This window comes from Lepidochelys olivacea (genome assembly GCF_965140295.1).
Source record: "Lepidochelys olivacea isolate rLepOli2 genome assembly, chromosome: 21".
In the NCBI taxonomy this organism is placed as follows: domain Eukaryota; kingdom Metazoa; phylum Chordata; order Testudines; family Cheloniidae; genus Lepidochelys; species Lepidochelys olivacea.
Window position 1 is genome coordinate 2,239,010 of NC_140431.1, and position 26,342 is coordinate 2,265,351.

The 26,342-nt window shown below is 45.5% G+C and overlaps 1 protein-coding gene across 1 annotated transcript; it reads right to left on the bottom strand.

Moving 5' to 3' along the window:
• Positions 1–6,202: 6,202 nt before the first annotated feature.
• CAPZA1 (capping actin protein of muscle Z-line subunit alpha 1) lies at positions 6,203–24,883 on the bottom strand. Its single transcript, XM_084610875.1, has 10 exons — positions 24,800–24,883; positions 15,595–15,658; positions 14,051–14,102; positions 12,954–13,017; positions 11,284–11,490; positions 10,548–10,627; positions 10,065–10,143; positions 9,389–9,460; positions 8,528–8,590; positions 6,203–7,323 (listed from the first exon to the last, which is right to left on the bottom strand). The coding sequence occupies exons 1-10, from the start codon at positions 24,836–24,838 to the stop codon at positions 7,183–7,185; spliced, it is 861 nt and encodes a 286-aa protein (XP_084467001.1). The 5' UTR covers positions 24,839–24,883; the 3' UTR covers positions 6,203–7,182.
• Positions 24,884–26,342: the final 1,459 nt, after the last annotated feature.

Consider the following 26,342-nt stretch of genomic DNA (forward strand, 5'->3'; position numbering starts at 1 on the left):
CCCCTTCCTCTGAGAGCTGCACCCGCCCCGCCATGCTGCTTTGGCCTGCTCTCTGCAGGGACTCACACCAGCTCCCGTGCCTGAGGCACCTGTTGGCTCTCAGCCTGCCCTGGGGCAGAGGGCTGTATGCAGGCCAGGGGCTCCTTTCGGAGCTTGCTGGTTTGTCTCATATTCATGTTACACAGGGCACTCTGTTTATTTCGGAAAAGGCAGGTCAAAGCAATGGGCCTGTCCTTGGAGCAGCAGATGAGGCATTTGGGATGGGCCTTGGTTCATGGGGGAGATCATGCCACGGTCTCTGGCAGCCCCCCAAGGAAGTCCCCCCCGATGAGCTTTTCCCTTATTAGTGAGGGCTCTGCTGTGCCAGAGGGGTGAATTTTCAACCAGGGCCTTCGTCCCGGCGCTTTAGGCTCTTTTAGCTACGCAGGGCTCAGGCTGCAGAGCGCCCTGACCATTCGGACAAAGTCCTTGGCCTAAACTGGGTATTCTGTGGAAGCCAGGGCAGAGGGCAGGGCCCATGGGCTCACGGCAGCCGGTGTTGTTGGGGGGATGTGCGGTAGTGGTCTGCACTAGTCGAGTCTCCTGTCCTGCGAATATTGCACTGCGCAATCCTGCCCAGAGCTGATGTGGGTTCGTTGTGGGGGGAGTGGAGGTAATGGGGAAGCTGGGTTCTCCTCCCAGCTCTGCCGCTGGCTGCTCCCTGGATGACCTTGGCTGGGTTACTTCCCCCTTCTTCGCCTCGGCTGAGCCACCTCTGCAAATGCCTGAATTCTGAAAATGGGTCCCCTGGTGTCTCAGGGAGAAATCGCTTCTCTATGGTGGCCACAGGATGCCAGGGTATAATGGCTGCTAGTCAGCCTGGCACAGTGTGTTTCGGCTCCAGCTAGCTTTCCTTTTGATCAGTTATAGTCTGGAGATGCTGCTGTCCCCTAGCATCCTTTTATATCTCCAGACAGGCTGCTCTGACTCTGCGGAACTAGCTCCGTCTCTCATATTAGCGTGGAAGTGCTAAGAATATCTGCACTGGGACGGAAGTCACCTGGATCTTGCTGGCCATGAGTCAGTCCAAGAATGTTTGTAAATTTATTTCGATAGCATACCAAGTTTAACTACCCCAATGCTTGCTCCTGTGCACCTAAGTGCATCCCGAGCTGTTGTATTCCACTTTCCATCAGTGGCTCTCATAACACTTCATGGAGGAGGGCAGTATCATTATCCTCATTTTACAAATGTGGAAACCGAGGCACGACGCGGGGAAGTGACTAGCCCCAGGTGTCCCAGCAGGTGAGTGGCAGAGCCAGGATCAGAGCCTGGGCCAGTGATAGCCCTGGTCTCCTGACTCCCAGTCCAGTCTTCCAGCCATTAGACCATACTACCTCTCCTCCACTCTGCAGCTTTGTAATCACAGGTTCTGTTAGATACCCTGGGCACTAGATACAGATTTGACGTTTAAGCAGTTGGACCCAGACCCTGCAAATACTTATTCAGGTGTTGACCGTCCTCATGAGCGTGTGCAGGATCAGAGTGCAAGGCCTCTATGCCACCCTGCTACCCCAGCGATTTCACTGAAATAACTCTGGCTTGACAGGGCAGAACTTGGCCTACGTTTGCTGTTCTGGGGCTCTTGGCAGAGTGAGCCTCAACTTTTGAGCCTCCCCCAGCTGACATTGCGCTTGTCTTACAGCTCTGCAGTTTTGACTCCCCAGCACAGAATGATCTGTGCCTTTGAAAAATTAAAACCCTCTATCACAGCCTGGCTGCGTCCTAATCAACAGGCTGGTGACTCAGTCACTGGCTGGGCAAGTCAAGTGAGTAAACTAGCTGATGGCTCCCTGCCTCAGAGAAACGGAAGTTATCCTGGCTCAGAAGAAGGATGGGGAAGGGGCAGCAGAGGAAGAGGCCAGGCAGCAGATCCCTTTGCTTGCAGGCAGGAGGCTGATTTTGTGCCTAGGGAGAGGACAGGGGCGGTGGGTTTGTAGAAATTTTGGTGATGCCCAGAATGCCCAGAGCCCACCCCAGGGTCTAGGAGGGAGTTTGGGTCGGGGGAGGAGGTCTGGGGTGCAGGCTCTGGGCTGGGGCAGGGGCTGGGGGTGCAGGAGGAGGGGTTGAGGGGTGCAGGCTCTGGGAGTTTGGGGACAGGAGGGGGGTGGTGGGAAGGGGTGCAAGCTCTGGGAGGGGGTGGGGGATGCGGGGGGTGGGGGGTGGGAGGTGTAGGCTCTGCGAGGGGGTCAGAGGTGCGGCGCTTACTGGGGCTCCTAGGCAGGGTGGGCCGGGGATCTCCACGTGCTGCTCCCCCCCACGCACTGCCCCCACAGCTTCCACATTGGCTGCAGGGGCGCCTGGGGCAGGAACAGCGCAGAGACCCCGATGCCCCCGGCCGGCAGCCACATGGAGCGAGCAGGCAGCAGCCTCTCCAGTCTGGTCCAGCTGGTGGTGTGTGGACCCCCCCCGGCCACTTTAAATTGCGGTGGGGAGGGAGACACCCGGGCCAGGGACGTTCCTGCTGCCCAGGGCCCGGAGAACTGGCTGCCCATGGAGGGGCCGTTCTTCAGGGTGAACAGTTATGACCTAGGTCGCTGCTATTTTCATTCTGGGAAAGGCAGCCAGGCCAGGGGGGACAGAGAAGGGATTGATCGAGCCCCCTGCACACACCACGGAAGGATGGCCGCGTGGAGAAGGCATTTTTTTCTGGGAGCTAAGGGTCATATGCCCAGCTCTGTCACTTGTTCACAGTGTGATTTTGGGCAAGTCCCTTTGCCTTTCTGTGCCTCAGTTTCCTACTTGTACACCAGGGACATGGTACTTCCCCGCCCCAGAGGGAGTCGGGGGTGTGGATAAGGCTCAAATACGACTGGAAGATTGTAATATGTTCAGATTTCCGGGCCAACTACCATAGGTCCCCAGGCATGGGGTGTAATGCCATTTATTCCTTTTCAGGAGTCACTGGAGGAAAGGTCCTTCGGGGAGCACTGCAAACTCCCAGTAAGTGGTAGAGGGCTGGTGGGCTCATGGGTCAGCAAAGGGCGTGATTTAGGGAGACTGTGGTGCTGAAGGTTTGTTATGACCATGTCTCTCCGTAAACTGGCTTGTGTGTAATTGACTCACTCTCGTAGGTGTGGTTTGGGGTTTAACTTGGGTTATGACTTGATTAGCACTAGCCCTTTCCTCTGCCTCCATGCCTCTGGTGCAGCTCCCCCAGCACTGGCAATGGTAAGACAGGGGTCCAGGTGGCTCCTAGCGCTGCCGCTGAAAGCTGTTCTGAGAAATTTTCTCACAAAATGAGCCTGCTGTAACAGAACCTTACTGTCCAGGAAGCAGGACTAACTTCTTACAAGAGCCCCTGAATGACCGAACCCAGGTTACAGTCATCAAAATGGACAGCACTGGCATTCAGCTACTTGATTAGAAAGGGAATATGCGGGTGGGGGGTTATGGGAACATCAGAGCAATGCAAGGAAGGAATGCTGAATGTTAATAGGTTCATTGAGAACACTTTGTAATTCAGCACCTTCCACCCAACCACCTCAAATGCTTTGCTAACATTGTGGCAACTGAGATGCTGGCCTACCATTTATGCAAACATCTTTACCTTTGTCCTCCCCACCCACAGATGATTTACTCAACTGCTGCATATTGTCTCAGTCTAAGGCTTTGTCTATTTTACAAGTGGCACCAGTTTAACAAACAATGGATTTTTAGTTGATTTAGGGCTTGTCTACCTAAGGAGACATTTGTGATTAACTCCATGTGTGGATACCCTTATTCTAGAATAAAAGTGCTTTTTGTTCCTGTTTAGCTTAACCCACTTATGCTTTCAAAGACTGTCCACACATGGCATTCTTCAGGAACAGCTATTGCACTTTAAATTCACACCCTACCTTACTCATTAACTTTCAAGTGCAGACAAGCCCTTATTTAAACTAGTGCAAACCTCCTGTATGGAGACTCTGACATCAATTGAAATGTGGGTTATACTGAGTTAGCACAAGCAGGTTTCTTACAATCCTTAATTAAATCAATTATACCAGTTTTTTAAATTTTTTAAAATCCATTTTAGTTAAGCTTGTAACACTGACAAGGCCCTAGCTTGTGAACTCACTAGTACAGGGAGTCTCTGTTGCTTATTTGAACAGTGCATTGTCCAGTGAGGTTTCGATCAGGTCCTTAGACGCTACTGCAGTAAGATGGTCAAGTGTCAATATACCCCTCTGAGATAGTTGGTAAGTTTCCATTGTTTGTTTTAAAAATTAGGGAAATGGAGGCAGAGCAAGGAAGCAATTTACCCAAAGTCACATGGGAGAGCAGCAGCAGAGCTAGGAACCGAACCCAGATCTCTTGCTCACAGCTCTGCTCGGAGCACCCTCGCAAGTTACTGTCAATCACATTATGTCAGAGACCACAAGGTGGGTGAGGCAATATCTTTTAGTGCAGTGGTGCCAAACTTTATTACACGAGTGGGCCACATAAACCAAAGCACAACCTTGTGTGGGACAAACAGATTCTCTGTCAGGGGCTGACAGCCTGAGCCCTGCTGTGGGCCTTATGAAATTCTCTGGTGGGCCCTATATGGCCCACGGGCTGTAGGTTGGGCACCCCTATTTTATTGGACCAACTTCAGTTGATGAAAGCGACAAGCTTTCACAGTATCCTACAGTGTGTTTTGTTGGCATACATTCTTAAAGTGCAATACGTTAAGGCTTATACTGAAGAGGGAAAGAGGATTAGGAAATACTGTGCACGCATAACCCGACTGAGTTAACGGCACAATCTTAACCTTTCGGAATTCCCTGACGCAAATGTTTGATCTTGAAACTTTGTTACATTAATACTGGTGGATATCATCACATGTCGTTTAAAGGTTATTTAAAAGAGCAAATCAGCAGGTAACTGGCTTACACAGTTCATTGCAATGATATGCCAACAGCCCGTAAAACAACCAATTAGGGTGCAGATATGCACAATGTGTATTATTCCTATTCGTACCCTAAGGTATCTGACAGAACTCTGATTGTTCCCAGGTGTTAGCTGCAGCCGTGATACACTACCACATGAGTTACTGAGAGTTTGGTGGATACCATATAACATATCAAGGTACTACAGGGACAGACGGTATAAGCCCCGTGTGTAATACTGGAATAGGAGAGATTGTTTTGCAGTCCTCACAGGCATGTGAATATAGCAGCTTTCAGTTCAGGACTCCAATTCTAAGCTGGTTTATGTGAGATGGTGGAAAAATTGCTAGTAGCCTAGTGTCTAGTACTGCCCTCACTGTTGCTACCCCAAACTACTCATGTCAGGATATGCATCATTATAGCAGGGTGCAGAGCTGAGTTCCTCTAGCAGGTAACTGTATTTTGATTAGGCATAAATATCAAAGATCATAAAGGACAGACACAAGTAGCTTTAGAACAAAGACTGGTGTATTTCTACCGGAACAGATGACACACAGGATGTGTGAGGGATGAATGCATAGATATTCTGAATGGCAAATACAAATCTATTTTATCCTGACAAAACTTCTCACGAGGACTGGAACACCGACACTCTTATTTTGTGGTATTACTGAGCAAACCTGATGTTTAATGCACAACCTGCCATTTTTCTTTGCATTTTTAATAATAGGAAGACAGCTTTAAGAAGACCTTGGGAAAGGCGGAAGGACGACAAAGTGTAAACCAAGCAGAGTGAATTAGCTGTACAGAGTTCATTTAGCAGTGCATCCATGTTCTGGTTTCTTAGGCCATGTCTACACTAGCTAGCATACCGATGCAGCTGTGCCACTGTGAGATCGCTCGTGAAGCCGCTCTATGTCGATGGGAGACAGCTCTCCTGTTGACATAATTAAACCATCTCAAATGAGCGGCGGTAGCTACATTGGCAGGAGAACGTCTCCAGCCAACATAGCACTATCCACACCGGTGCGTCTGTCGGGGTAACTTGTGTTGCCCAGGGTGTGGTTTTATTCACACCTATGAGTGATATCAGTTATATTGACAAACGTGCTAGTGTAGACATGGCCTTAGAGAGAGAGAAAATGTCCTCCTCTCTTTTGGGGGAAGCTGCTTCTCAATCACTCAGCTGTTTTCTCTTCTATGAAAAATGGAATAATTTAGAGCACGTTTTCAAAAGCAGATATTAATCCCAGCGTTCCAAGTATAACAAGAAGAAACTGGCCCCAACAGAAAGAGACAAAGATTGCAAGTGATTTTCTCTCACGTCGGTGCAAATCTTTTATTTATCGTTTAATACACCATCCATTCATACACCTGTGGTACAAACTCTAGGAACCTGCCACAAAGCATTAAAGCACAACATACCTACTATTCCTTAGACATTTGCATTTTTAACTCTAATATTTCATCTCCAACCAGACAAAATGTCTCAGCAGTCACAATACTAACAAATTTAACAATACTAAAAATAAAAAAAAAAAGGGGGGGAGAGAGAGAGAGAGAGAGAGAGAGAGAAAGAACTAACTGGATTAGCTGTTCTGTAAAAATGCAGATGTCTGTTAACCACACTTCCAGGGAAAAGAAAAGCCAAAAAAAAAAAAAAAAAGTTCTCTTAGCGGGAACATGGAATCTTTGGGTTTAAAAAAATTACTTACACAAAAATCTGGCCTTCTTGAGATTTCTGTAAGGGATCATGTAAACGCATTCCAGATATTAAAATCTAAGCGTATAGATCCATTGCCATGTGGAGATCAGCAGCAGGCATGTGTGGGAGATGCGCCTTCTCTTGCATTTCTTACAGCTTGCAGCGCAGCAGCGTGAGCTGTTACCAGATCTGAAACTTACTGAAGTACCTGGAGTGCTGTATAAGGGTGCAGGGAAAATACTCGCAACACCATCGGCCTGTATTTATAAAGGGGCTTTCAGGGCTAGGAAATTTTCCAACCAGTACAATTACAGTGACTCCCAAACAGAACTATATAATTGAACCATTAATGTGGTTTAATTCAAATGACCTACCAGTAAATGCAGTAACAGGAAGTTTATATGGTAGGGAACACAAAACACAAAGAGAATGCAATTTGTTCAATAGTTTTCCTTGAGGCTAGAAAACTTGTTAACTTTGAAAGCCCTAGCAAAATGCCACACTGGTTTGGAAACCACCTACTTGGCATACAACCACATTTAGGTTTTTGTATGCTACCGTTTCATCAATCTCATCAGTTCTCCCTTAAGCATTTTGCATTTCTTTTCCAATCTTGTAGCTGAGGATTTTGTTCCAGTCAATCTTGGTGCGAGTGACGGGCAGCTGCCGACGCAAGGCTTTGAACGTGGTGTCAGACATAGTCTGATAGTTTTCACTGATTGCCGTCTGCAAGAGCAACCACATTGAAAGTGTTTGTCTGAGCAGGAGGATGGATGCTTTCAAAAAGCTTTACTCACTATTAAAGCCAGGCATGCTAGTTACCAACTAACTGATAAAGCAAACTTAGCGGGGGTGAGAGAGAGAGAGAGTGAGTGTGTGTGTGTTGAGAAAGGGTCTCTCTTGCCTTCTTCTCCCGTGAATTTATTTGCAAAAGGCCTTGTGGTAAGGCCCCTTCTTACGCACAGAACAAGCACTGCATGGGAAGCTGTAGCAGACCTTTCCTTAGCAAAGGCTCTTAGGGCATGGCTACACTCGAAACTGGGGAGCGCTCCAAGGCACCGCTTTGAAGTGCGAGTGTGGTCGTGCGCCAGCGCTGGGAGAGAGCTCTCCAGCACTCCTGGTTCTCCACCTCCGTGAGGGGATCAGCGCCGAGGGCTGGGAGAGAGCTCTCCCAGCGCTCCTGGTTCTACACCTCCGCGAGGGGATCAGCGCCAAGGGCTGGGAGAGAGCTCTCCAGCGCTCCTGGTTCTCCACCTCCACGAGGGGATTAGCGCCGAGGGCTGGGAGAGAGTTCTCCCAGCGCTCCTGGTACTCCACCTCCACGAGGGGATTAGCACAGCTCCCAGCGCTGGGGCACTGTTTACACTGGCGCTTTACAGTGCTGTCACTTGCAGCGCTCAGGGGGGTGTTTTTTCACACCCCGAGCGAGAAAGTTGCAGCGCTGTGAAGTGCCAGGGTAGCCATAGCCTTAGTCACAGGGAGGCGGAGAGGTGAGTTCAGGCTCTCTGACTCATCTGCTCCCTGGCCTTTCTGCTGAGCTTGCCAACAGCTCTATCCAGTGTGATCTTCTCATGAATTGGAATCAGTGACTTTGCACCTTCCAGGCCCCGCTCCAGTTTTCTTGTTAATATCCTAAACTGCTGACTTTATTTCATTTGTTTTTAAACACTTATATAGCCCCGTAACTGTGCCTGGTGGCTTACAGATAAACTACTGTCCCTGCTCCAAAGAATTTACAATCAAAATCAGATAAACTGACTATGAAACTAGAAACAGAAGGTAGAGAAGAAAGGACAAGGGGCGGAACAAAACTAGAGCATTAATCTCTCATGTTCTGATTGTTTGTAAATAGAGGGAAATAGCTTTTAAAATATCCATGAAAATAAACAAGCCTAATGGAATCCCGTGGATCCCTGCTAAATTCTCTTACCTGATACTCATTTTCCGCATGTTCTATGATTTTAATAAATTCCTTGGCTGTTTGGACATCATTCTACAGAGTAAGAGGAATGAAATTTACTTTCAAGTTCAATCAAAAGGCTGAATATAAAAATCTATTAAATGGGTTTCCTTCTAGAATGAAATTCTGTAAATACTTAGCTCATCAGTGATTAGGGAAAGAAAGCTGACAGTTTCCGACCTACATCGGGCCAGTACCCATTAGTAACTGGGCTGCTGCTCAGCAGGGTGCAGCAGGGAAGAGAGGTAAGTGAAGCTGACATTAAACAACTGAAAGACAGGGCTGCCCTCTAGTGAGCAAAAGAGAACTGGGCATTCTCGATACAGAACAGACTTGTGAGTAGACACTACTGACCGCCTTTTTCTTCCAGCCTAATTGTCATTACAAGAATAAAGTTACCTTCTCTTCTGAGGACTCCCAAGCACTTCTTGCAACTACATTTGCCTGACCTTGGTGCTGAAGAATCAAGATTTTTCAGAAATGTGCTGTTGTATTTTGGTTCAAATTCTCCCTTTTCCTCCCATAGGGAGGAAGGCAACTAGTTTCCCCCAAGGCATACGTGGCCCCTACTCTAAACTTGAAGAGCATACAACTAACACCCTGCAGCGTGCCTCTCACTACAGTCTTTAGTCTACAAGCAGTGTAAGAAGCTGGGTTTCCCACATGCCCCTGTATGTGTTGCTGCTCATTGACTGGTCAGCCTATAATTTGATCAAAAGCCTTTACAGTAAGTGACACAAGAGTGGAGTCATATCTGAGAGTAAAGCTGCCTTTGGGGACATAAATCAACACAAAAGAGCTGCTGAAATGTTGTAAATTCTCCATACTCACTGAAACCGTTAGAGAGTCTTGGATGTCTTTATGGCTAACTAGCTGCACGTTGCCATCTTCATAGTAATGAACCTGCACAAAGAAAGAACAAGAACAGTTTATAATTCACATTATATTGTGGTAATACCTAGAGGCCCCAACCGAGCCAGACCTCCATTATGCTAGGTGCTGTCCACAGATGCGGCCAAAGACCAGGAGAAACTCACAACAACAATATTGTGACAGGTTTCTCAGTCTCCAGTGGAGACTAACCAAGGCTGGATGGATTTTCCAAGGGATCTTATTCTCAGCCAGGACCTTTCAATATTATGCTAATGCAGTAAACACTCATTACCGCTGGGATGAGAGCAGGCAATAAAGGGTTCACTGGACAACTTGTAGGCTTACTCCTGGTTAGCAGGGACCAGAAGTGAAGTGCAGAGCTTGGATCCACATGGTAATACAATCCACTAACACTAAACCGTCAGGCCAGACTTTAGCTATTATAACTTTCAAAGGATTCCATTTCTTTAGCATTTCATACAGCTGATGCACAATTCAGCAGTCATGAAGTGTCGTAGTTTAAAATGGCATCTTTGTGGACACCTAAGGATTTACTTTTTGAGTCAAATCCACAAGAACCCCTTGAGAAGCAGCAATACAATCGATGTGACTGTTGCTGAGCAGTGTAACTAACCTGGATCTTCAGCACTGCAACCACCTGAGCCGCAGGGGGCGTGATGGTAAATTTCCACTCTGATCTCCAACGGCCATTCCTAAAAAGAACCAAAGCACAAACGGACTGGGAAAGAGCCCAGCGTGCTGCCTCTGCTCTTCTCCCCGCGCCCTGTGGCCATATTCAAAGGCCTCACTGGGCACCTCATTCCCTTGGTGCAGTGCAGTTCAAGGCAATGATGCACCAGTACAGCTTGGGCTCCGAAACAATGAGGGCTACAGCTCCCTGGCTTCACTAGTGCCTTTTTCACTGGCTGGTTCATGGAGCAGCACAGCGGCCTCTCTCAGAGCAATTTCATACAGCCTGCCAGGGAGGCAGGCCAGAAGCAGAAGTTATCAGGAAGTGGGCAAGAGAGGAAGCAGAGCACTTGTTCTGGATCAGCCTACTGCTTGTGCTCAAAGGGCTAGAAAAGGAAGGAGTGTGAATACTTTAAAATATTCTTACCAGAAGTTTTTGGGCTGAAACTGGTGGCTCTCAATACAGGCAATAATTGTCTGCTGTCCATCTACAGTCTTGCCGTAAACCTGAATTCATAAAGAAATGAAAAATAAGCATCATAGTGCCATGTTCCTGCTGTGTGTATTACACCAGCTTTGTGGTCCTAATCCCGGTAACACTAGATGGAGCTTCAATATCCTGCTATATCACAGCGCTGAGAGCATGCAGACCGTGCACGTACACCTTGTCTATGCATGTACACATTACTTCCCTTTCCTGGTCAGCTTAACACTGGAGAGGGCTGCCAGGTGCATTAGTGCATATTTACCCACAGGTGATTGAGGTAATTAAGGGAAACATACTCTGAAACCTGTCATTTTGCCACTAGTTTCAGACGATATGAATGCGCACACAAAATCTCGGAACCCTCTTGTCTTTGCTGTACAAGAATAAGGACCTACAAGACAGACACTAATGAAGATAAGGAGTACCTGTGGCACCTTAGAGACTAACAAATTTATTTGAGCATAAGCTTTCGTGAGCTCACGAAAGCTTATGCTCAAATAAATTTGTTAGTCTCCAAGGTGCCAAAAGTACTCCTGTTCTTTTTGCAGATACAGACTAACACGGCTGCTACTCTGAAACTAATGAAGATGTGAGCTCAAAATGCAGTACAAAGTCTCCCGTGGGGCTCACAGGCCTGGGGCAAAGACCCATCAATGAAATAAGGCAGGTACTTAACAGTACAAACGCCATTGGGATAGTGCTCTTTCACATATGCCCTCAGCACACTGTCACAGGCATCTCTCCAGGGCTTTAGAGCAGCTTCTGTGTCCTCAGGGTGGGGGTCGCCTGCTTCTTTCCTTAAATGATCAAACTTGAAGGAAAGTTTGTTCCTTGGATCCAAAAATCTGCCATTGCCCAGGTCACCGTGTTCTGTAATTAAGACCTGAAAAATAAAGGGAAAGATCAAAGCGTTTCCTTATGCTGATTTAAATCTCATTTTGCTCTTCTGGGGCTCTTGAGCGCAAGTTTGCTCAATTTCACCCCAAGGCACTATTTGTTTCAGATGAAACCTTATGATCTGAAGTGCCCTCTCCTTTGCAAGGACATTAATGGTTCTGTGGTTCACTTAATGATTTGGGGTTTGCTCTGAGGTCCTTGGAGAAACTTTCCCTCTCACCATGGTTATATTGTAGCTATCCAGCCCAAAGATGGCTGCATTCACTGATGTTGTTTATAGAATGCTTACAACGTTTTTTGGGATCCTTTGTACGAAATACAAACATCAATTATTCTGCTTTTGTCAAACTCTAATAGGATAACTCAAGCCCCATTTCTTTCTCCTTCCTAGAGAGAAGGGTGGGTGTACCTCAGGGTTCCATCATTTTCCTCTCTCTTCTTCCTTCCATAAGCCTGTATGTTGTAGCAACTCCTCCTCTGATCAAGGAGGGAGAGTAAATGTGGTTACTTCACTATGTATCAGGTTTAGGCTGGGGTGAATGGTCTTGAACAGCATAACAGGGCATTCCCTGCCTCACCAGAAGATCAGTCATCTCAGAAGCCAGACCAAGCAGAAGAGCCAAACCTCTTTCTCACAGGTTGTACAGCTTCTGTCAAATCTGCTTCTGTTGGCAGCCTAGTACTGCTATACTTCCCATGCCTGCACCACTTGACCGAACCCTCTTGCACAAGTGGACACTGGGATGCAGTTCCTGTATCAGTATTGAGCTCAGAAACCAGAGGCAGCCAAGCCTGCTTTCAGTCTCCAACAGGGCCCACTTTCTTCCTCTGAAAAATGGAAATTAATTGTACCCTTCGTGAAACTTCAGTCTGTAAGTATCAAGAGGCAAAAAAATTCCCAGATCATCTTTTGGAGGCAAATGGGAAGTTCTTTAGTTTGTGATTTTATACAGGAGAAGGGAATGCAGAAAGGCTGAAATGATATAATGGGAGAGCCAATATATTTGGAATAATTGGATAAGGAGGGGTTTGGTATAGATGGAAATGGAAAACAAAACATATGCTATTTTTTAAGAGCCTGATATTGAAACCAATGGGAGCTGGGAGTATGCAACATCTGAGAGCTGCTAAACAGCCCTAAAAGAAAAGCATTCTTTGCTCGCTCTGCTTCAGGCAAGACTTCCACTGGCTTTAGCAGGGAACTGTGCCTAAGGAAGGAGTACTGAATTTAGTTAGCAATAGAGAGCATGGTCAGTCAGAGGCTTTTCTGTAAGGAGAGAAGTTTGCTAAGCACTGAGTGCAAAGAAAAATGTTAGGTGATCAGATGATCATATTTTCAACCTAACCACAACTTCCCACCCAGCTCAGTATGGAAGGTCATCGTAATACCTGCAGTGATGGATACCAATATGAAAACCTGCGAAGACAGGCAGCAAAACTTCGTCTTACCTGATCATCATACCCCTCGATCTTCACCGGAGTGAACTGATCCATGTTATACTGGGCAAATGCACTGTTAATAATGGAAAAAAAGGTAAGCTTTAACTGTGCAATCTTTATTATTTATATTTTCACTGAGGGACTAATGAATAGAAATACCAGTACAGAGAAAATGTCCATATTTAATACTTTCATAGACAGTGGCCTTGGGAATATTTTTTGGTGTGATATCTAAGGTATGACTTGACCTGGGGTAAATGACTAGTTTCCTGTGATGGGAGCAACATGAATATTTTGAGATCTTTGGTATAGAGCAACCAACTATGACTAAGGCCAGATCTACACTACAAACTCCCAACGGTGTAACTACGTTGTTATGGGGTGTGAAAAATCCACACCCTGAGCAACGTAGATATACCAACCTAGCCCCCGGTGTTAGGTGAGACAGTGCTAGGTTAACAGGAGAGCTTCTCCCATCCACATAACTACCGCCTCTCCCTTTGGCGTAGTAATATCTTCACTAAAGTGTTACAGTGCTTTAGCTGCAGCACTGTACGTGTCCCAAGCCCTCCGTCCAGCTTGCCTGGGGGACAAGAGAGACTGGCGTGCCCAAGGGGACTGTCTGTGATGCCACAATACGACTGTTGTTGTGCTTCAGGAATTCACACTTGTTACCGGGTTGGGGAAAGCCAATTATAGACCATACAACTAGTTTGGGGTCTTGGCTCTGCTTCTTGACACCTGCCCGCCCTGAGGATGGCATTCATGATTGTGAGCCACTCCACACAGCGTGACAGGTACCAGTCCTCTGGCGGTTTGAACAAAGATGAATCATTCCTTAGATGCTAAAAGGTTACAATATATATATATGTTGGCTCTCCTCATTTGTTTAGATTCTATTAAAACAAAGATAGTTCTGCTTAGACTTTTGGGAGATGACCTTCCTTTCCAGGTGTTTTGAGTGGAAGGGGGAAATTACAGTACATCGCCCCCTCCACCAACACTACAATTGATCGCAATTCACACCATTATGTCATTAGACTGAAAAAACACATGCTTGTACACTTCCTTAAAATGTTCTGAAACCTGTTTTAAACAACACTTACTGTGCCGCCCCTTCCCTGAGAAGATTGTCATTGTTAAGCAGTAATCGGACATCTAGAGAAAAGAAAGTGTTCAGACAGAGTATCAAATGTCTATCTTTGCACCCTAAAACTGAAATGGAAGCAGAGGCTCAACAAACATTACAGTAGCTGTAAATCATTTTACTAAACAGTGTGTGGTTGTATAATGGAACTAAATTCTTCCCTCCTTGCTGTCTGTGTGATGATTCTGATTAAAGACTAGTAAAGCACAACCATGCTAGGCAGACGGGCTAGCCTACTGGTCATTACAAGTAACTGTCGCTATAGTGGATAGAGCACTGGACTGGAACTCAGGAGACCTGAACTCTATTGGCCTGCTGGCCACTTACCTCCATGCCTCAGTTTCCCCATCTGTAAAATGGGGATAACGATGCTTTGTAAAGTTCTTTGAGATCTACTGATGAAACTCTATATAAGATTACTAGTAGTAGTAGTAGTAGTAGAGTAAGAATTAAACATTTTCCCATTATACTCTCCATTTTTATACATTCACAGCTTTTTGAAACATGTACCTTTCGGGCTCTAATTTTTCTCTTTCTTGGTCACTGTTCAAAACAACTTTTTTAAATTATTATTATTATTAAGTTAAAGAATTTCTTCAGCCACTTTTGAGTTATGGTAGAATGAAAGTAAACCAAAAACCCTTCTGGCTCTAACAAAATTCCAGCCACACCATTGTTGAACAGTGAAAATGGCTCCTGTGGTGTTTTCTGATGATGGAGTCCAAAATATATTACATAAATGGAAAGCTAGTTACTATTATGTCTCCATAACATAAACTTCAGAGTACCTGATTATATCCCTTTACAATCAGATGTTACATTTGTCTGGTAAAAGCCAGTTTAGAGTATTTACTATTCATCACAATACCATCAAGTCAATGCTGTACCAAAGTAGCAGAGTGAAATAGCATCCAGACAAAGGATTTTGCATTCATATGAATGGCTTCAAACAGTTCAGATCAAGCCTGAAAGGTACTAAGGAAACACAATAGAACAACATCCACGGGTCATGCACACATAAACAAAGATCACAAAAAGATTTACTTGTTTCAGAGTAGCAGCCGTGTTAGTCTGTATTCGCAAAAAGAAAAGGAGTACTTGTGGCACCTGAGAAACTAACAAATTTATTTGAGCATAAGCTTTCGTGAGCTACAGCTCACTTCATCGGATGCATTCAGTGGAAAATACAGTGGGGAGATTTACGTTAAACCTAGGATCTTAGGCCTGGACTCCACAAATGGCTGATTTGGGTACCTCAATTATGAGGTGCTTAAGTTGGGACCCTTTAACATGGTCTAATTTTCAGAAAGTGCTGAGCATCCAGCCTCTTGTATGGTATCTCAAGTCAGTATTTAAAATCATTAGCCACTTTCAAAAAATCTTGGCCGTAAAAAGTATAGCCTCTCTGCCAATCATATTTTGTGAGGTACCTTAAATACTTTCTGATAATAGCTGAAACCTGGAAAATCCTATGAACTATTTAATTTTCTTTTATTTACTCACCATTAAACACTTCATTAAATTCTCCTGGTGGTGCATGAGTGATGAATTTTGCAGCTATATGCACCTGCAGTAAAGCACAATAGTCATCAGACTAAATTCAATAAAGAGTGCAAGTTTTTTTGTTTAGGTACCAACACACTGCAACAGATTTACACCAGCATAGCTCACTAGCAGAACTGAATGTTACAGTTATAGATAGTGCTACTATTTATGGAGAGATTTAGGCACAAATTTTCAAAAGCGTCCTTTAGTTAAAGCTCGACAGAATTTGATTTTTCTGTTTTTATAATTTTGATGGATAATACTGATGTTTAAGTATTTTTTGAATTTTTATCTGTGTAAATTTTCACAGTTGCACAAAATTATAGGTTTTCTGCATTCATTTTGATGGTCATAAATTTAAAGTTTCACAATTGTAGGAAATTATGAGGAGGTCAGGCAATTATTATTTAGTGACAGATGTTGAAAGTCAAAAAGTTAAAGCTTTTTAACAGTTAAAATACAAACTGTTAATATCATATGCCAAAATACACAGCAAATACCCTTAAATCAAACTCTAATGTTCCCAAATAGCATTTTTCTTACTTTCCCCATCTGTAAAGTTTGATCATCAAAGAAAATATTGTGTGTGTGTATGTGTGTGTGAAATGAAATTGAGGGTTACTGACATTTACTGATAAAAATCTAATCCTTCTAAGCCTACCATTAGTTTTGTGTGGCTTCCAGTTCTGGGGACCCAACTTGAGACTTTGGGCCCGATTTTTCAGAGTATCTGAGCACCCACAACTCTAACTGAAGTCAGATGCTCAACACCTCTGATAAATCAGTCTCTAGGACTCCCAAGATGGTCACCCAAAATTTGTGAACACTTGAAAACATGGACTTTGCTTTGTAAACACCCTTTTTGATCACAAACATCACCTCAGACACCAAACTGCTCAGCCTGCACAAGTGCACACACAATTAGCCAACAATCTCCCTTTAAAAATAATCTAACCGTCTTCTTGTGACCTAACAAAACGGAGTTCCACTGCTTGGAACTACCTGGCGGTCCATATGTCGATTACGTACAGAGTGAGTTACTAAAGTCCTGAAAGGGATGGAGAGGAGGGGCCTGCTACTAGATGACAGCCTACTGGATAATTGTGTAGCTAATAAGTGTAATATACACTGAAAGAATTGAGGGTTACCTGTGATGTAATTGCTTTGCTGCTGCTGATGGGTAGGAGGAGGAGATGCCACTGACCACCAAGAAACAAGCAGCACATGATAGCTGAGAGAGGAGATCCTTTCCAAGAAGGAAGACAAATACCCTCTCCCCACCAAGTACCATGGGACTAGAAGTTTGCATAAAGATGTAGTCCTGCCTACTTTAAACACAATTAGTTATGCTTTACAGGCTTCAAAGGGAAAGTAACTGAAGTCATAAGAACTCGTGGAAGAAACAGTAAAGATACAAAATGAGAAAGCAGAGAGTGATGGAAACGTACAAAGTACAAAAGTGGACAGTGATGTAAAGTTACAAAATTAAATTGAGATGTCAGCAGAGGGAGACCCTGCCTTAGAAACAAGCCTCCAGATTTCAACAAGTGATTTCTCTTGCATCCCCTGTTGTGCGATTCTGGTGAATCCCACCACCCTGAACTGTGGGCACACCTCCTGCCAACACTGCCTGGCTTTGTGATGGATATCCTCCAGAGCAAACACGTGTCCAGAGGTGAAAGTTATTCTCAAGCTAGCTATTAAAACATTATTTCCTGAGCATGTTGTAAAGAGAATAGGCCTGATTAAGCAGAGCAGTGATACAACCCATGGCCTTAAGGCTTTTCACAAACATTGGAAGGATCAGAGAGTTAGTCAGCAGTGAGGCCAGGCACTTATATCTCAGTTTTTGACCTGTTCAGCTACTGTGGGACCCTCTTGTTCTTGCAATCTAGAGAGCAGGAGCCACAGTCTAGAAAAAAGTAGCCACAATGAAACCTTTTTACTGGAGCTAGAGCATCTCAAAATACTTAAGTAATAGCAGCCATAAAACCTTTGGGAATACAAAGCAGCAAACCCTAAGCCAACATTATTTCTGCTGCATGCACTGAATACCTCTTTAAAACTCAGGATATCGTGTATGTATACTACTTTGATTACACAGGTACATCTCCATCTTTCATCCACACAATATGACCTGTGCAAGAAGATGATGGAGCGAATATGGTCAGGAAACTTTCAGACCTAAGACCTCCTACTTGGAAACAAGGGAGAAAAATTTCTATTAAAGCTCATCTGAGCCTAGCAATTAGTTGCTGAATTTGCATGGAGTTGACTAAGGGATTCACTATTGGACACCATGGTTTAGCATTATCAGGGATCCTAGCAATCCATTTGCCATGGAAAAAATATGGAATTTGCATTTTTACAGAGAATCTTAAGTTTTTACATTTTGTAAAAAAATAAAGATGTATAAAGTAAAACCCCATTTATCCGAGTCTCCATAATCCAGCTCTCTGTATTAACTGAACCACCAGATGCCCAATGCTGACAGCTCTTGTGGTCAGCCCCGGGGTGGCTGGGGCATAGGCGGTCAGTCCCTGCGCAGCTGGTGGTTCGGTTAATATGGAAAGCCAGATAATGGAGGCTTGGATAAATGGGGTTCTACTGTATATCAATAAAACATTGATACCTATATATATTATGGCTAGGGAAACTAGTTCAGTGTTTCATTTTAACCATGGAAAAACATGGATTTTTATCAGGTATTTTTAATCTGAGAATTTTTTTTTTTTTTAAATCATGGAAAGCTAAGATCTCTGATCATTAGTAATGTCATGTTACTCTCTTGTCTGGAATTATTGTTCATTTGGGGTCCTCGGTTAAGGAAAAAACTGAAAACAATTCCACACAGAACGTGGGACCATTTCTGGCATGTGTCAATAAAGGGAGTTGGTGCCACTCTGTGACACAATGTTAATTAATTTGTCTAGAACTGTATATTTCACTGGAAGTTGTACTATGAGCCTATCATGAAGCTTCACAATGTAGTGAAAGAATTAAGGATCTGGAATCAGAAGGACTATGATAAAGATCTGAGCAGGCTGATGTTGGAAGAAAGTAATACCTGAGATTTCCTGAACTTTGAAGTGGGAAAGGAAAATCAAAACCACCAGTGAGTTCTAAAATGTATTAAATGCTAGTGTGTTGTATCATTTGAATTCACGTGGCTTTGGTACTAAGGCAAATTTGTTTCAGTCTAAACAGTTTCCCTAATTCCAAGACAGGCTTTATGGTTTGCACCTGAGGGAATATAATGTTACTGGAAAAAGAAAAGGAGTACTTGTGGCACCTTAGAGACTAACCAATTTATCTGAGCATAAGCTTTCGTGAGCTACAGCTCACTTCATGAGCTGTAGCTCACGAAAGCTTATGCTCAGATAAATTGGTTAGTCTCTAAGGTGCCACAAGTACTCCTTTTCTTTCCGCAAATACAGACTAACATGGCTGTTACTCTGAAAAATGTTACTGGTCAGGACTCTGGAGACAAATAGACTCAGCCACACAATTACACAGCTCCCTTTGAGGCTTATATAAAACACACCACTTTTTTCCACTTAGTTTTACAGTTATTCATAACTTTCAATTATGGCAAAAGCTGGCTAAGGCTTTCTTTCTGGATAAGGCATTACATTCATTGTCTTCAGCCAATACAACAAGTATTGTTTTAAATTTGTCCTGTAAAGGCCATTTTGAATAACAAACCAAAGTAGTACAAATATCAAATTAATCATTAAATTAATTAATCTGCAGGAGCAGAGTTGAGAGGCCAACCCCCTTCAAAAACACTTTTCTGGCTTCTAGCTTGCAATTCTACATCCTTAGAAGGGATTTAAAACATTTCACTGACAGAGGAGGCATTGCCATGCTTTCTTGGTGCTTCCCCATCCTACCAGCATCACCTCCATCTTAGTTGGACTGAGCCTGATCAAGGCGCCAGCGTCACAGATACTTGAAAAGCAAAAACTATTGATACTTATTTATTTTAAAAAATTATGTTTTTTTTAATGCGGAAAATATTTACATTAGTTTGAGTGCAACTGACAAAAGAATAAAAACGCATAAACAAGGGCATGAAGCGGGATGGAACGTTTGCCCACCTTTCCAGGCTGGGGGCATGTCTTCACTAGCAACGTTAACGCTGCCCCGGCAGCTCTGTAACGTGGCTGTGTAGTCGCGGCACCAGCTCTCCCAGCACCATGAAAAACCCACCCTCACAAGGGAAGTAGCTCCCAGCGCTGGGAGCGTGGCTGGTGCACTGTCTACACTGGCACTTCACAGCGCTGAAAAGTGCAGCGCTGAGGGGGGGTTTTTCACCCCCCTGACCGTGAAAGTTGCAGCACTGTAAAGTGCCAGTGTAGACAAGCCCTTAGTTCCCTTCTGCTTTTTGCTGAAGCATGACAGACAGTTAGAATTGCTAAAATGTGTTTTTTCATTGTTTAATAAAATTCTACTAGCTAAATAACTCTCATCCTAGTTGGAGTATCTAAGATCCATACAACTTCTGAAAATGTGTAACAGAAAGCATTAGACTATCCTTGACCGTGATCAGGATTACTGGATAGTAACTAATATGGATACTGCTGTTCCAGTTTGCCCTGTAGACTTTACTGTGAGTCCTACCCTACATGACTGATGTGTGTGCTTTTCTTAAAAAGTATAAGCATAAACATAAGGCATGTCACTCTGTAAATGTTAAAGCGTTACTACAACTGCTGTACTCACACAACTTCATCTAACTGATGCCAAGATCCATGTCAATAGGAAGGATCACAGCAGGGAATACAGTCCCCCTACTCCACTTCCACAACTGGACACAGTTTGCTCTCTTCCAACTGAGCTCATAAAATGGCCATTAAAAATAATTATGCAGTGTCTATATTTATGCAACATCTTGGTAATTAGATAAATGATGTGTCTGGTCATTAATGCAGCTGCACAATTGCATTGTACTTGGGGCCCTGATAAAGTGGGGCCTTATTATAGTTAGGAAGACATCACCACCTCTCTTTTGGTGTTATACCCCACCTTAGACCCAAATTCTGCTCTGCACCTAAAATAGTTTGCTTCCTAAAAGACTAAGTCCAGGACTCAAACCCTGAATAAACCACAACTCCTACATACACTTCAATCTGTAAGTAACTTCGCCCACTTTAGTAAGATTGGTGAAGTTAACTAGACACGACAGTGATTGACAAATCTACATTTAGGACAAGTGCCATTAAAACAGCAGCCACGAGCAAAACACACACTGCAAAGACATGTAATCCTTTTTATAAAGTGTAACTTTATCCTCTCTCTCCTCTCCCTTTGCTCTGGAGCAATTGAAAAACAATGGAAGAGAGCATTACTCTACACAACTGAAAACAGCAATGCCTACTCATGAAATGGAAGAAGCAGACTTTGTATTTGGTAAAGAAATTAATCCTATATATCAAGCTTCTGCACTGTTGTCACTTCAGAGTCTCTTCGCCTTCAAGTGTCAGCACACTGATAGCATGTTCGTCTGCAGAACTATGAAACTAACTATTTCTGCAAAACTGACCTACTTCCGGGCTCATCATTACCATTTCAGGTATCTCTGCAGACTGTTAGCTTCTGCTAACTTCCTCTTTCTGAAATGGGGAAAGCATCAAGTAGTGAAGTCACCTGACCGCTATTTTTTTTTTAAATAGAAGCAGAAAAAAGGGTGACAGTACAAAGAATTCATAAGAAGCCAGAGCAATATAGATTCAAAGAGTCTTGAATATGCTGCATATGCTTCAATTATCCAAGATTTACCTATGACTATGAGGGACAATGAATAGATAGGTTTCAGAGTAGCAGCCGTGTTAGTCTGTATTCGCAAAAAGAAAAGGAGGACTTGTGGCACCTTAGAGACTAACAAATTTATTTGAGCGTAAGCTTTTGTGAGCTTCATCGGATGCATCCGATGAAGCTCACGAAAGCTTACGCTCAAATAAATTTGTTAGTCTCTAAGGTGCCACAAGTCCTCCTTTTCTTTTTAATGAATAGATAGTTTTAGATGTGACAAACCAGATTAGTTCATTTTGCTTGGTCTCTCAGTGATGTGCACTGATTTTTTTATCTTTTTAAAGTCAGTGCAGTTAAAGCTAAGCATTTAAAAAGAGAAAGTGTATGCAAGACAAACAATGCCCTAAATTTGTCTGCAAAGTGTTTGCAACGTTGTTTATCGGTTAGAACAGAAGACTATGAGCTTTGACTTCTATTCCCAGCTCTGCCAATGTCAGCGATACCACAGGCAACTCGTTTAATCTCTGTCTCAGTTCCCCTCTGATTCCAGCATGTTTAAAATTGGGGAAACACCTACTGAAAGGGGTAAAAGGTGGCTTAGTTTATTTTGTTAAAATCTTCACCTGAAATTCAGTAATGAACTACAAAGTATGAATAGCTGAAAATGGTAGGAATTTATTCAAAAGAAGGAAATATACAATCTTATGGTTAGAATTTATACTATATAACATTGAGCAAACTACCCTAACTAAAAGACTATGGGTTATTCTGATGTAAGTCTCTCTCAATTTCTCTTGTTGAAGCTGTCCCATTTTGTATATCTAATTAAACATGCATTAGCCCACAGACAGCATGAGTGACTCTATAAATCAGTAGTTAGGACACTCACCTGATAGGATTTGAACCAGGATTTCCCACTTTTCTCATCAGGCAGAGGTGGGGTAATTGAACCAGGGTTTCCCCATCTCACCTGAAAACCCTAACCACTGGGCTAAAGGTATTAAAGGAGGTGGTCACTCCTCCATTCATTTTGTGTAGAATTCAGTATGCTCAGAGTTTGCTTGCAGGGCCCAATCTGGTGAGTACAATAGATAGGGCAACACCTAACTCACTTGGTTTATGATCACACTAGGGCTTAGGTATGAGACAGTGGTGTGCATGCCAAAAGGCTGAAACTTAAGCACCTTAGAAACTTTTACAGCAAAAATGTAAGTGCCTACAGGGTTAGGCAGCAGCTGAGTGGGGATTTTGTGAAACACAGCAGAGCCTAAATTTTTATTATTATTTTTTTTGTAAATAGGGGCCTCTATGTTCCTTTGCCTGGTTTGTTCCTTTCTTCTATTGCAAAGGGTCACTAACCTCATTGATTTAGGAAGAGGCCTGGACTAAAGAAAGCTACAGAAACAGAAGGCCAGAATCACGACAAAGTCCAGGTATCACTTATTGCATGTTTGGCTTAAAAACTGCTGTTTGCAAATGGAAAAAACTGTTCGAAATTAGCCTTAGAATTGTTCAGAAGAAAGCATATTTTATCCCATACTACTAATTAGACTACATAGTACTTGCACTCAAAGCTATGAAAAGATAAATAATGCGAAGTACCAAAATATCAATTTAAAATACCAGTGTTAGCTAAGTAAAATATGTCTCCATTTTTAGTATCAACATTCAGCAGGTAATTCTAGCTTCCAAGTGAGAGGAAAGCCAGGGTAATACGTAAATGAATCTATGAAGTAAATCCTTATGAGCGGAAGCTGGTCAGAAAATTTTTAAAAGAATATTGGGGGGTGGAGAGGAAGTGATAAGTTACAGGGAAGGGGGAAAAAAGTAAATTTATTTCCCCAATGGCAGTTTAAGACACTGAAACAAAAATTTTGTGCTTATGAAGAGCTCTAGTGATATCATTCCATCTTTCTTGTCTTCTACAATCCAAAACCACTGTCAAGCTATTACCTTCTTAGTAGAGTTTATTCAATTATTAGAAGTGAGAGTAAGCAGGAAGTTGTGCAATGTAGATTGCTATCCTTAAAACAAATCTTCCTATCCACATTTCAATTTGTCAAAGTATCTACCCCTTGTGCCACTTCTTGCATATGAAACCCAAGTTTAATCAACGAGAACTCCTATTGCTAGCAGAAGCAGATTAAGGAACTGACACACCCTGACTGACCAGATCTGGAAAGAAAACTGAGAACACGGTCTTTTATACACTGTAGTTAGTAGCAAGCAGGTCATGCTCGGTCTGCCTACACAGTGTGCTGGCAAATTCATGTTCCTGAACATGTCCCAGACTACAGCCATATACTCTCAGGTTATGCAGCTAAATTATGGTTGTAATCTCTTAAATGTTCTGAATTTTCATTGTGTTCTTTTCATAGGGGGCGATCAGAAGAGAATTTAGAAAAACTGAACTAAAGATGATAAAGGCAAAATGAAAGTTTTAGATTGACTACATCTATATTGTCAGTGTATTTGCTTAGTAGGCAAGGCCCGGTCTGCTCTGTTGACACTACATATTCCAATGACTTTTCATAAGAGATGGGGCTCGCCACAAGCCTTCCTCCAACTTGTGCGCTTGCTGACTTCCAACCTGAGGTTGGTTCACTCAGCGGTGGGGCAGGAGTTGAGACTTACAAGAAGAGGACAAGATATCACCAAGAAAATGGACATTTCCAGTTTTTTTCACAGTCACTGAAAAAGATACTTGAAAAAGCATTTGCACAAAAACCTTAGAAGGAAACAATCGTCACAAGGAACTGACTGCTCCTCTCCTGGCTCCCCACTAGTGCCTGTCTGGGTCTTCCTCCCGGGGCACCTGGAAACAGTCCAGATTAACTGTGCTGCCAAGCAGCAATTCCCATCCCATGCCTGTGAAGCAATAAAATGCGGAGGAAGAGCCCACCGTTCTCCCCCACTAGTAGCCAGACTAAAAGGGGAAGGAGGTACTATCCACCACCCCCTCTGAAATGAGCCGGGGCAGGGGGAATTCTACTAGGGACTGGATGGAGCGTCGTCCCACCGCTGTGGGCTGCTGTACCTGTCCGTGTGCCGTACTGGGTCATGAAATTAGCATAAGGGGTTTTCTCTCTCTCGTTGGGGGGTGACGATCTTCCTTGGGGGAGGCAAGATGACAGCGCAGCAGAGGGGGGCACTGGGGGGTCTCGTCCCCCGCCCGAGGGAGATGTGGGGGCAGCGGAGGGGGTCTCTCCCGGCGGCATGGCGGGCGTGGGGGGACAGTGTCAGCGGGTCTCTTCCCTGGCTGTGGGGGGTTCTGGGAGAAGCTTCCCCCCTCGCGATAGGGCAAGGGGCTGTCTGGGGGTCTCCTCCTGCCCTACAGCGGGGCGAGGCCCTGCCCGCAGGGGGCGCTACCCCGGGAAGCTCAGGGGAGGCAAGAAAACCCTGCCCCTACCTTCTCCTCGTCCGACACCCGGTCCTCGAGGTCCGCCATTTTGAATCCTGTGGCTGGGCCCCGCCCCGCCGGCCACCCCTGCAAAGCACGCCGGGAACTGACAGCGGGGGAGAGGCTGGGGCCGCAGGCAACCGCCCATCCGGAAGTGCCGGGCCGGAAGCGCTGCCGGCGCCATCTTGTTTGAGGGCAATCGTGGTCCCCGGTAGTTCTCATTGACGCTAATAGGCGCCATCCCGGTCTTGGGCAGTGGATCAGCCCCGCCCTCTATGGGTGCGATGACTTTGGTGCGTGGGGCGTCCCGCACTGTTGGGTGCCGCGGCTCTTAAAGCCCCAGCGCCTGGAGGCAGGGGAAGGGCAAATGGAGCGGTTCTGCCTTCCGGGCTGCAAAGGGGAGGTGGGAACGTGACTGAATCGTTGACGGCTTTGCCAGCCATGGGAAAGCAAAAAGGGCACCGCAACTACTTCCTAATCGCACGATTTGTGCTTCCTTGGGGCTGGCATGTACTGCGTGGAGGGGCCCCACGCACGCCAGAGGGGTGAGCCCTGGGCCTGACACTGACACAGCCAAGCCTCATCCCCGGGCCGTACGGGAAGGCAGGCCCTTCGTATTGGGTACCCCTCAAATTTCTAGTGTGGGACATGCACCCCAAAATCCCCAGAGCGGGGCACGCACCCCCAGTACTGTGTGCGTCCCCCATGAGTGTAGGACCCCCCCCCGCAGTCCCCGAGCGGGGCACGCACCCCCCAGTACTGTGTGCGTCCCCCATGAGTGTAGGACACCCCCCCCCCGCAGTCCCCGAGCGGGGCACGCACCCCCGGTGCTGTGAGCGTCCCCCATGAGTGTAGGACACCCCCCCCCCCGCAGTCCCCGAGCGGGGCACGCACCCCCCAGTACTGTGTGCGTCCCCCATGAGTGTAGGACACCCCCCCCCGCAGTCCCCGAGCGGGGCACGCACCCCCAGTACTGTGAGCGTCCCCCATGAGTGTAGGACCCCCCCCCCGCAGTCCCCGAGCGGGGCACGCACCCCCAGTACTGTGAGCGTCCCCCATGAGTGTAGGACACCCCCCCCCGCAGTCCCCGAGCGGGGCACGCACCCCCGGTGCTGTGAGCGTCCCCCATGAGTGTAGGACCCCCCCCCGCAGTCCCCGAGCGGGGCACGCACCCCCCAGTACTGTGTGCGTCCCCCATGAGTGTAGGACCCCCCCCGCAGTCCCCGAGCGGGGCACGCACCCCCAGTACTGTGTGCGTCCCCCATGAGTGTAGGACACCCCCCCCCGCAGTCCCCGAGCGGGGCCCCATGAGTGTAGGACCCCCCCCCGCAGTCCCCGAGCGGGGCACGCACCCCCGGTACTGTGTGCGTCCCCCATGAGTGTAGGACACCCCCGCCCAGTCCCCGAGCAGGGCACGCACCCCCCAGTACTGTGTGCGTCCCCCATGAGTGTAGGACACCCCCCCCCGCAGTCCCCGAGCGGGGCACGCACCCCCGGTACTGTGAGCGTCCCCCATGAGTGTAGGACCCCCCCCCCGCAATCCCCGAGCGGG